The following is a 12,951-nucleotide window of genomic DNA, read 5'->3' on the forward strand; positions in this document are numbered from 1 at the left end:
GGTTTAATGAAGACTTGCATACACCATATAGTGTGCTATGAGGGACATTTTGACCGGGCTGCGGCACTATGGCCTACTCTTACATCGAATTCCATCTGCCAAGGGACCTTTTACGTGCACGCCAATGTATACACGGGACAAGAGAATTGTAAAAGATTGATTAATTATATATGTACAGCAAAACAAATATGGATATGAATGGTATAAACATTTATTTCGTGTGAGTCCAAATTATTGGGCGATCGCCATTACTGACGTGGCATTATCCTACTACAAATTATTTGAGTTCTCATGGCCCTAAATAGAATATGTAATAATATCCTATTACAGCTCTCAAATCATTGACTTCAAATTGTTTTTTAATATGGACTTCAATATGACTTCCAAGTTGTGGTTTTAATAGTAACAACTCGGGAAACTCGTGTTGTTTTAAATGCGGGCTTATATAGCAAAATACATCGCAAAAAACTATAAGATATCATCCGTTGTTTTGCGCTTTACAACATTAAAATTTTTAAGAGTATATTTAATTTTTCTCATACTTAACCTGAATTAATAACATTGCTTTATATTTTTAATTACCTGTAAGCATCTCCCTTTAAAATACTAGACCATGGCCAGCCTCCCTTATCATAGGTGGCGTGCTTGTTGCTATCGGAAGTAACTATATCTCCATTCTTTTCTCAAATAATAATGAAAGCTAGCGGGGAGCGGGTATTCATTCATGTAAGTATAAGGAAAATTAAATTTCCTCTTAAATGCTTGAGCATTGTCGGTCCATTTGGAAGAACTATTGGAAAATCGAAGAAAAGATAAACCAACAGAGCTATCCAGAGACGGTTCGGCCAACAGTGTGCTACTAATAGAACCCTAAGTGCACTCTGCCAATCTCACCTTTTCCAATACCCTTGGAATTAGAGCAAACGGGGGAAAAAGCATAACCGTACAGGCCAGGCCGTTCCAATTCAAAGTTAACGAATCGACCGCCTTACATTGAGAACAAGGGGAGACATAAGTTGGAAGTTGCGACGTGAAGAGACCTCTGTGCAACTGTCCAAATTCCCTGTATACGCTCAACCCAAGAGGCGTGAGGGAAGCTCCCCACACCAGACTGCTTTAATCAGCAGACAGGGTGAACATCTGTGGGTTCGGAAGAAACGACACATCCGATCGAAGCCAAGCCAGGGCTAACTACTTCCGGCTGCAATGGTCTTTGAAAACCGAACGAATTATTTTGTCTACAAGATGAATGGACGGTCTCCACTGACTTCGCAGAAGACATTGAAGAGGGCGCATGAACAGTTGCTCTAAAACACCGAGTTGAGTTTCCATAGCAACCGAAGAAAAGTTCTGGCTTTCCGGCGATCTGCGATTAAATAGGTATTCAAAATGCGAAGGAGCCTTTTTATGCGAAATAGACTCTATGCCGATTGTTGTTTGAAAAGTCAAACCTAGATGCGTGAAAACCGAAGTCGGAATCAAATCCGTCTTTTCGAGGTTGGTCGGTGGAAGAGTTTGAGAAAGTCTATCCCTGCTGTTTGTAAAATCGAGGGATTGCGATGTTTTAGGAGAGTCATCCAGATACGCCGAGGAATAGGCCCCGGTTGTCAGTCGCTGTATCTTCATTACCTGCGTAAAAACGACAGGCCTGAACGATATGCCGAATGGAAGGAATAAATTGGTAAACTTTGTTGTTGTAGCCGAACCTCGGGTACTTTCTTGAAGATTGGTGAATCGGCCCGTGAATGTAAGCGTCTCGAAGATCTATAGATACTGCGTAATTGCCTACCTTCATGTCCTGAATTAACTGATTTACCGTACACATCCGAAAAGTCTAAAACCGGTCTTAACTTTCCGTTTTTCTTTTTCATCAGAAACAATTTTGAATAAAACCCCTTAGAGGAAAGGTTTGAACCCCCCCCCCCCCCACTGTACCCTTTGCTAGAACAGAATATTTCCTCCTCAAAAATCTGTCTTTGCTCCGGCAATGTGGGAGCTTTGGTAAACGATGGTGTGGTCGATAAAGGGGGACTTTCACCCATTGAAGGAGAGTATTGTCGAGTAGTGTGTAAGACCATTCTTCTGAAAAAAAGACGAGGTCTTCCACCTACCGGACGATTCACGAGAGGCAAACCACTAGCGGCCCCTACGAGCACGAAGGGGCTGTCGGTTGGAATCCCTGCCTCGAGCGGACCTACCCCTTTGAGTGTTGCTTTTCCTAAAGGTTCGAATATCCCTTACAGAAACCATCAATCAAACCCGGAGGGTTGCGTTGACCTGCTTGAGGAGAGGAGGCATCATCGCATCCGAATTATGAGGCTGCGCCTGAAAACTAAAAAAACGACGTCTAGCCGCAATAATGTGATCTGCCGATTCCTTAATTGCACCATTAAACAGAGCTTCTGAATTTAGAGGCTGGGACAGAAGAGGAGACACGGGCTCTACGTTATTAGAAATGCGTTCCTTGGACAATCAAAAGTTTCTCCTCATTAAGTCAAGGTTTGAGGGCGCTTTCACCAAAAGGTCAGCGGAATCGGCTACATATCTGGACAAAGCAATAAAAAGATTCACATCAGACTTTTTATGAGAAGGGACGTCAGCACTGACACCCGGAAATTAGTGGCCAAAGCCCTAATTAACCAATCCTCTTAAGAAATAGTAATAGAAGCATTGGACTTTTAACACCTAATTGACATAGAAGTCATTGGGATCGGAATTTAAAGACTCCCTGTCTTTACCGACAGAAGAGCGTGGCGAAGTAGGCCCCGAAACCTGTTGTGACATATCAACGACAGTTGCGGCAAAATGCTCAGCCCGAAAAAAAGACAACCAAGATCGTCTCGAGCTAATAGATTCAACATCTGGCACAATGTCGTTCGGTTGCAACATCAATAAAAGAGGCTAAGGACCGATTATTGCTGGCTAATTGTACATCAGTAGACGACGGTGTGCCCTGATTAACAACCGGAGAATTTCCCAAACGAACAGAAGACACCTGACCCACATCAGCAGTCTTCTGTGTAGACCTCCCTTTCCCAAAGGATTTCCCATCCTTGTCGGCTTTTATTATTGCAAATTTTAACTAATTTGGGCGTAAAAGATGTCATGTCGACAGACCTTATCTTCTTCGTTGATGGCGAAACTGGCAGAATACAACCATGTGTAGAAATCGATAAATATCGTCATCGTGATGAGGCCTTTTGTGCCCAACCTGAGCAACCGATAACCATTGGCCCTCTGACCATGTTCTACATAATTCACAAGTATTCTCGAAAGAAATGAAATGAAATGAATGACATGAAATGGGGGTTAACGTCCGACTGGGCTAATGAGGACGGGCATACGCCATGTGCTATGAAGGAAATTTTGCCCGAGCAGCGGCACTATGCCCTACTCTTATATCGAATTCCAACTGCCAAGGGGTCTTTTACTGCATGCCTATGTATACACAGGACCTCGTGTTTTCGTCCCATCCGAACGACTAGACAGCTGTCCTTGTCATGCCCTCCGTCCTGCACCACTGACAAGGAGAAACAACGTCGGAAAATTTATCGAAAAAACATTTCGTACAAAAACGCAAGATAAGTGTGTGTCGGCAGATGCCTTCCGTCGATCACACACTGAACATACTAGTACGATATCTAACAGCTATACGACAAATTCCTGTACAATTTAATTAACAAGCGTGGGAGGAAAGGAGTCACGTGACAATGCATGCTCGCCACATAAACAAAAAAAAAACACTTTTAAATAAAAGAAATACACGTATAAATCAACTCAAATGAATGAGAAAATAACAGAATAAACAAAAGATAAACTCTCAATTCAAAGATCGGCTTTGATTGCACTCGATTTTAAAGTTTTTACGGGATGACTGTAAGAAAAAGAATGATGATTTAGTATGACGATATAGTTACCTATGATAGGGGACTAGCCATGGTCTAATATTTTCATTTTGAAAGGGATAGTCTTACAGGTAATTAAGAATTTAAAGCAATATTATTCATTAATCAGGCAATCTGATTAAAACACAGACGAGACCCCCCCCCCCCCTTCCCAGAACATCTGATCAGATCTTCATGTAGTGTAGGTCATCGAAAGTATAAAAAAAAACGAAACGAAATATAGATCTGTATTTTAATCAGATTATTAATCAGGTAAGGTTGACAGAATGAATTGACTTACCTGAAAAACCTACTTGAGAGCCCATAATGATAATCGTATTATCATTTTATCCAGCGCGGTTATCTCTATAAAGAGAGTTATAAGCTACTCAAAGATATATCTCATCTTCTAAAATCGTGTTATCTGTTTAGAAAGGTATTTGCATTTGATTAAATGCAGAGCTTGAGCTTGACATTTCTAGACAAAAACAAACTTCAACGGTTTGGGTTTTCTTTGTTTTGTTTTTTTTTGTGATGGTTGCGGGGGGGGGGGGGGGGGCTCCCCAACTTTATTGATATTTGTAATAGATTTTTAAGGCTTGTATCCAAATGTGAAAGTGTGTTTTTAAATTGTTTAGGCAATCAAACTAACCAGGTTTGTCCGTCTGAAAAATTTGGAGGAGTGAAATGGAAGAGCATGGGAGCCGGCGATTTTGATATTGAAAGATGCCCAACGGATACAGGGGGTTCGTACTTTTAAATTGCTATTTTATTTAACGTTTTGTCGTGTAGGATAGAGTATTTAAATGTGTGCTTACTTTTTTGTAGCTTATTTAATGTGTATTTTGCATAGAAACAACTTTGCGGAATATATTTATGTATGCCTGTATAAATCTTAAACTTCACATTATTTCCTAAATTCATATTAGCGTGGTAGTGTTTAACCTTCGATGTTATTAATATCAAGCCAGAAATATCCCCCTTTATAAACCTTATGAATTTTAATAGAAAACGACAATCATTATGCGAGTTCCTGTTGATAAAAAGAGGTCAGTATTGGTGATTATCAATTAAATATCGACGATAATAAGTTACGGGTCATGATGGCCTAATAACAACCAGTCAAGAAATCATGATAAGGAAACCTACCGGCTAACGGCTAGGGTAGCCAAATATATTTGAAAGGTTTTTTTTATTGTAAATCAAAGACGACAGAATATCGGAGATCGAGATGATTCAGTAGGCCTACAATACTGCTAAACAAGAGACAACTTTCTGATGACCAACTGAAGATTCTAGATGTTCATTGCTTTGCGTGAAAGATATTGTTTAATCGGCGTCGTATTTGCCCGATATAATGGATGACTGACACGCTCACTCACATATTAATTTAGTAATTCGAATACATTTGTCCCTCAGGGATAAAGAACAGGCTAGTCATTCAGTCACTCCGCCCCCTCCCCAATATCCGTGGCTTTTCGAATTTTATGTTTATATTGCAGTGTATATCCTGGCCATCGTGCACATACTTTTACAATAGATTTTCCATTCCCTCTGTCAAACCATCCCGTTTATAATACCTCCTGCCTGGCGCTATTGAAATATTTCACTTATACCATGCATGCTAATGACTGCACGATACATCAGAATGAATTTTCTTACTAATTGACACTTAAATATATATAATCGCGGGTCATAATTTAGTGTGACATTATTTACCTATTCGCGATTGATTACTGGCGTAGCAATCACCACCACGGCAAAATACAGCGCCCTTTTAAAATATATCATCAAAATTGGTTTGGAAATAAAAACCTGTGTTTTTGCAACAACTGGGTAAATGAAGACGGGACCGAACAGAAGGGTTTCGAATTTCAACTGTCAAATCTTCTTTTGCGAGAACCCGAAAAGATCAATCTAAGCCAACCAACGTTGTAATGGTACCATATTAGACATAGGATGAGTTTCGCGAAATGCACATGGAATGGCGGAATAAAATGGGTCTAACATCTAATTGTCTTCTAATGTAAACGGACTAACATGAGTGTGCTACAAAAAAGATTTTGCTCAGGTCAGCTCCATTTCTAACTGCGCTACCTTATACACCTACCATACACGGGACCATCCAAACTACAAGACGATTTGTTGACTGTATTTCAAAACCCTTGTCCACCCCACATTACCACCCGATTAGATTTTATTACATACTTCGAGTAGGTATTTGTTGAGTAATAAAACCTTCTAGTAGTTTATCGAGGGCTGGCCGTCCTTACCGCACGGTACAAATATTATCACCACTAGAAGCAACAAATTCCAGAACAAGCCAGAACTCAAACCAAAATGGCCGCTCTATACAAATGAGTATTTAGGGGAATACTAACCCTAACCCTTTTAAGAGAAGTAAAAACTAAATTAGACCCAAGTTCAGTCTTTTAAAAAGGGTTAGGGTTAGGGTTCGGGTTAGTTATCCCCAAAATTCTCATTTATATAAAGCGGCCATTTTGGACTCCGGAAGCACCCGAACCTCGATAAACTACTAAAAGGTTTTATTTGTACCGTGCGGTAAGAACGGCCAGCCCTCGATAAACTACTAGAAGGTTTTATTACTCAACAAATACCTTCTCGAAGTATGTAATAAAATCTAATCGGGTGACATTACAGAGAACTGTTTATTATGTGTCATTTGTTTCACAAATCGTAACTGTGGTTAAGCATTGGGTAATTTCCACACGCATTGAAAACCGTGAAAAAGAACCAATGATGTCAATGTTCCTCGTCCGTGTTCACGTTGAAATAATTTTAATTACTTAAACGTGATTTCACTTATGTAAGGACTATCAAAATTTATTTAATAATAAAAATTAAAACAAGATTGTTTAAATAACATTTGTTTTGCTATGGAAAATATATCCCAACAAACACACTACGTATTTGCATCGTCGAAGATACGTTATATTGTTCGGGGTGGGGATTAAATGAAACTCTGTGCAACCTACGATTATAATTATTATTACACTTCTCTGTAATTATATAACTTTAAAATAATGCACAATATGTTTTTGCCGACTAGCTTATATTCATATTAATTTTATTCACAATTTCTTCTCATTTTTTGATGAATTGCTTTGATATATAGATGATTAACAGACTTTCATTGAACTTTGTTTTGCTATCGTTTGTTTTTTTATTTTTTTTAAATATTTTGATCATTTTTGTAACTTTGGTTTTTTTTTCGTTTTATTCTCTGTCTCACGTTTTTGTTTGTTTCAATTGATGTGGGTTTAGCTGGGGGTATTAATTGAAATTAGATAATATCTTATCAGTATACCTAGTCTTATATTATATCAAAATTAAATAAAGTGGTATACTTGTAGAAAATACATTTTATAGACTAATGCTTACTAATTCGTAAATGTAGACGATTGAGTAGCATTTTAAATATTCTAGAGAAATAAACAATTATTGGAAAGTGTTGTAAAATCAGTCGGTTTTGGTGGGGTAGGGGTGGGGTTGGGGTGGGTGGGGTGTCTTAATAGAAGCGTAGGCTAAATTTAAATATCAAATTTCCAAGTTTTAATTTTTTTATTGGCATCATTTTGTTGGTTTTTTTCTGGGGGTTGCGGTTGGGGGGGGGGGGCGGTGGGGTTGTTGGTTTTTGGGGGTTTTTTTGTTTTTGTTTCGCACATGTTTCGCACATTTTCAACCACATGCACTTAGAATGCATTTATAGAATTGTTTGTCCCCCTCCTCTATTTCAGAAGTAATTGTGCTTCGCGATGCCAGGGATGGTAAGTGTCACTGCCTTGCTAGAGTGAAAAAGGCGGGGCAACACCGAGTGAATCCAACACTTGTAAACTTAACATTAGATGTGTGTGTGATAAGAGATCTGTCATTTTCTAAATGAATATATTTACAAGCCTAAAAGTACACATTTTCTGTTTAGAATTTAATTCCAAGAGATCAGATGGAGCAATTGTATCAAACCCAGACAATACAGGTGTTTTTCCAAATTTGTAAATTATTGTATAGAGATGTAAAAAAGAAATTAATTTTGGAATATTTCTAATCTGACAAATCTCTTCCATCTATCCTTATATAATAATCTATTATTTCCAGCTAGCCAATTTCGTTCTTTCTTTTTTTTCAAAAGATCATCATTGGTAACGAGAAATACTTTCAGTGACGATGATATGTAAACATCTTGAAATTAAACTGGATTTAAGTATTTCCAACCCAATCTTAGACAGTTTTTTCTCCCTACCGTACGATTTCGCTTTGGTTCATATATATTTCCAAGTATGGAACCAATGTTTATCCTTATAATTCAACGTTTTCATTTAAAAAAAACAATTTAGTTATTATTGGTGATCTTTTGGTCCCTGAGAACTGCCAGGGAAGAAATTACTGATTACCATTTATTTCAACATTGGGTAGGTCATGTTTCGTGTTAAATGCCAGTGTTAGTGTTAATTTGATTGCAGACAAAATTCTCACCTTTGTCCTCCGTTAAGTATTGTTGTCAACTACAACAATAGATTGTTAGGCCGGTTTTGGTTTTATTCAAACTAAAGAAGGGTCGGGGCATAGGACTGGACATCGCGTTAGTTTTTTGTAGAGCCAATCTGTACTTTAATATATGAGTATTTATTCGCAAGTATATTTCAAATATCGTCAAACTCTTAATATCATAATTGTTTTCAATAGGGTTTGAGAGGAAATCTATTGGGCTTGGTATGATTAACTGTATGTACAAGAAAACTAAGACTAACATCGATATCAGACACAAAACTGTACCCAATGACCTTTGATTGCATATGTTTCTCTCCTATTGAGACTCTCGGGTTCTAATTCCATTCTGTGTTTTTCTCCAATAAAAAAGATGTCTTTCTAAACTTGATCTGCATTCACCAACAGCAATATTTGTTTCACTTGTATTAATACTTTACAACATACTTTGTTTGATATTACACAAGGTAAATCATATTTGAAAGCTACTTTTTATTAATAAGTAACGCTGTTCAAAACAAGAAGGCAATTGTGAAATTTAAAGAGCATACAAAATGACCATACTAGAAGTATATGTAATTAAAGCTAGTGTTCATTATATACAATTACAACAATTTAATTAAAATCCCTTCATGGTTACAATAAGGTTTACCTGACTTACGTTTCAATTGAATGTCGGGCGGGCTAACGTTGCGAAAAGGCGCAGGGTTTTGAAAACGAACTTAATGGGTTGAAGCCCAGTGCAGCTTGGTTCATTTCCTATTAACGTTTAATTTACGAATTCTATACGATAGGTTGGGAATAAGTAGTGATTTGTTTAAAGATTCAAATGTTAATTGGAACCATCAATCAATCGGATTAAGGTCGTAATCGAAAAACTGAAAAGTGTTTTAGAGCGTCTGACATATAAACGGCAATATATCAAATAATTTTATTCAGATTGGTGTGGAATTGTTGTAAAGTGTATATAGGAAACACTAACATTAAGTACATATAATTTTGTTTTATCATTTGATGTGCTCTTTAAGATGTTAACTTATGACCAATCTTCGTTACTGTGTTGCTTTAGAAATTCAAGTTTAGAAAGATACTAGATCATGTAGTATAGATTAGATTAGTTGGTAATTTTAATTGCCAGATTAGAAGTGGGGTGTGTGGTTCTTTGAATTATTATAATATGTTCCTTTCTCATGGTAACATAAAGAAATAGAAGAACATATCGCCATCAATTAACACTAATATTTTGATGCCACCAATGAATTTAAGGTCTCCATTTTCGTTTCAGATTAAATATGCCCATTAGCGGCATGTCTCTTTATGTTTTATTACAATATCATTATCGTATCGCAAAGTTCCTTAATCTTACATTGTTTACCTTATCTTTTCTTATTATTAGTTTATAAACGTTTCTTTAACATTGGCTACACAATAGATTTACCAGCGTGTCGTTGCTTTGGTCAGCAACAAATATTTTGATGGGGAAAATGGTCAGGCAATGTGACTAATCGGCAAAGTTTATTAAGTGGATGCTCAATGCATTGCATGCATGAAAACCTTTATGCCAATAATTATTTTAATTGATAGAGGTGCGACTTAAAAATACGCTTTTAACTAAAACCATTAAATACACAAAATCACAATAGCCTAGTGAAAACTTAGCTTTGTTTTAAGGTGATTTATGAGACAGACATAGACATCAATAGCTAGTTTAGAAGTATACGTACCGGATATAAATAACATAAACTTATACACACTCTTGGGGAGGGGGGGGGGCTATAATAATTATAGTACACCGTAATAATTAAGATACAAAGATGCACACGATTGTGATGTTAACACAAGCACTAACGATAGACTAAATCTACTAATCGATAATGTACATTATTTAATAACATACTTTAATTATTAGTGATTGCATCATCTGCAGGTGCTTCAAATATTATTTGATTACAGGTAAAGATCTATTATACAGTTTACATATTAAACGAGAAAACACCTCAAATATGATTAGCACCTGTAAACTACATTAGATACCCAAATGGTTGTGTTATCAATAATGGGTTTTGTTCTTTTGTAGTTTATCGTTTAATTTGTAAGACGTATAAAGAATCTTAGCCGCCAATCAAATTTGAACCACCAGCAGTGGTATTATTTTTGACTTCAGCAAATACTGAAATCTAAAAGTACAGATTCTTACTGAAACAGTGGATATATAATCATAAGTCTGTTGCATGTAGTTAATTGTAGATATAGACTTTTGTTTTCCATTGTAATAAACTTAATCTGCATAGTTAAAATTTGTCTTAAACTAGTTATCATCCTTATCATTTGGTTAAAAATATAATATGTTTTAGATTTTATTAACTGTGTTGTATTTTATTCAAAAAACCCATTTAACACCTTACCCACCTCCTCAAAATAAAGAATGACATTTTGTGATGCTACTTTAATGAATGGCTTTTGTCACATCGCACCTTAATGCCGAGCCATGGGTCGACAACTATATTATAGAGAGTGGAATTTAGAATAGACAAGTAAGTTATATCTCATATTTTGCAGGGTATGCTAGAAGACGGTGTGATTGTTGGGCGGGAACTTGTAAATGGGCTGAACCTAATTTCGCTAAGTGTCAATCTGGACATTTAGTTGTTATATATGACAGAGTAAGTAAATTTTCTTAAAAGCCACTCCCCAGTTTTCACAGCTTTGCCAAAATATACATTCATTGCTAGAATGCAAATAAGTCTTCAAAATTGGAAGTAATAACCTTTTGTACTGTATCGGAAATTTTCAGTTCATAAGTTGAACTGTTTGGAAAATATCGCCGAAATTCAGGACTATATGATACTGTTGATCAAATCGCAGCATCGGGCCAAACAGCACAATACAATGAAAGTATAGCGGTAAACTGTCAATCTGAGTTACAAATGGCCCATTGAGGCGCAAGGTTATTGCTAGTCAAATGCACCTGTCAACTAGTCGTTGATATGTCTTTGAAATCGTATCGCTAAGACTTAGTTTATTTCCAAACATAATTCTTTTCACTGAAGTCATTAATACTTATTAGTCTTTCGTCGCTCAGACATTTTTTAAAAGCATTTATCATCATTATCCAAAGGTCATAAATAACCACCTTCTACTCCCACGTCTTGAATTAAGAAATGAAAACACGAATTTGAAATGCTTGAATTGATATTGTTAAGTATGTCGTCTAATATGAATTTTATCAAAGCTTGTTAATGATCCAAGTATGGGGAGACTCCAATTTGGTCTACACTTTTATGTAATATTATATTTTGCGTTAGATATTTGGTGGAGATCCATAAAATAATTATTTTGATTTTGTTTTGTTTCAGCTTGAGAAACTACGACTTGGTTATCAGCATGATAATACATCAGATATATTTGATACGCTATATAAATTTATTAATATAGCTAGTAAGAAAATGTTAGCTGGAGATGTAGATGTTAGCTGTTCAATATTACATACATTTGTTGAGACCCTATTACAACATCCGGTACATGCGCCGACCACGGGCTCTTTTTCTTTTAAGGTGTGTAATAAATCATGAAAGCGAAAAGACGCTAATATAACACTATAAAGTATATTAGAATAAATATTGATACTTATGCATGTCCTTTCTGTCGATAAAACTGAGATTGATCTTATTGCTTCAGGTATTAATTTTATTCACGGGACCAGTGGCGTATTTAATTGCCATTTAAGTGATTCTATTAATTCTTTTTCATCTTCCCATTTCGGAAACTCTGCAGAAAATCTACAGACCTCCGCTTCATCTTCGTCCTTTTGTGTTACCATAGACATTTTTTATACTAGCAGAACACAATTTTTACTGGAAACAATAACTTGTTTTATTTTAAAAGCACGACGTTTCGACAAGTATCATTATGCTTGATAACGATAAGCGGACACTTGTCAATACGCCCTTTAAGAGTAGAACCAGTGATTGTTTCCCATACAAATTCTGAAAAATATTTCCCAATCGCTAAATGTCACGTAAAGATTATGTTTTATACAGATGTGATTTGAGCAATTTAAAGTATAACAAGTCAATGATCGACAGAAAGACAGTATGACGCATTACATTCCGTTACCGATCTATCTAGTAGCCTTTTCAATGCTATCTACGTAAATTAAAATTGACTATCTTAAATGGATATTCAGAAAATTCCTACTACCATATTCTTTTATTCATCACCATCTCACCGAGCGTGTGCCCTAATGAGGCATTGGCCATCTTGTTATCTTGTACCGAAATGCCCAAGGGTTTTCATTATCTGTGTTAGAATTACAGAATTCTTCTCATAAATATTTTATTTGACGTAGTCTGTCATATTTGAATTTCTATTTAACTGATTTATATTTCAGTCTCTGATAAATGTGATGTATTTATTGTTACAACAAGCCATCGATTCCAATATACAGGAACAAAAGGTAAACATGGTTCATATATTTGACTTGAAGTTTAATTGTAAAGAACATAGGGTAACATTTTGGGGGTATTGGTGCGTTTTATATTTAATAAAATTTATCGACAAA

General features: G+C 36.2%; 1 protein-coding gene across 2 annotated transcripts in view; it reads left to right on the forward strand.

Annotated features, from left to right (window-relative positions):
• Positions 1-12,951, forward strand: part of LOC126819404 (uncharacterized) — a 150,154-nt gene that overhangs the window by 119,584 nt on the left and 17,619 nt on the right. Inside the window, exons 9-13 of one of the 2 annotated variants that reach the window (XM_050547410.2) lie at positions 4,523-4,630; positions 7,643-7,672; positions 10,950-11,053; positions 11,747-11,944; positions 12,781-12,846. In XM_050547410.2, the coding sequence (XP_050403367.1) occupies positions 4,523-4,630; positions 7,643-7,672; positions 10,950-11,053; positions 11,747-11,944; positions 12,781-12,846 (506 nt within the window). The remainder of the gene's footprint in view (positions 1-4,522; positions 4,631-7,642; positions 7,673-10,949; positions 11,054-11,746; positions 11,945-12,780; positions 12,847-12,951) is intronic. The other variant, XM_050547411.2, reaches the window with a different exon arrangement.

This window comes from Patella vulgata, chromosome 4, assembly GCF_932274485.2.
Source record: "Patella vulgata chromosome 4, xgPatVulg1.2, whole genome shotgun sequence".
Taxonomy (NCBI): Eukaryota; Metazoa; Mollusca; class Gastropoda; family Patellidae; genus Patella; species Patella vulgata.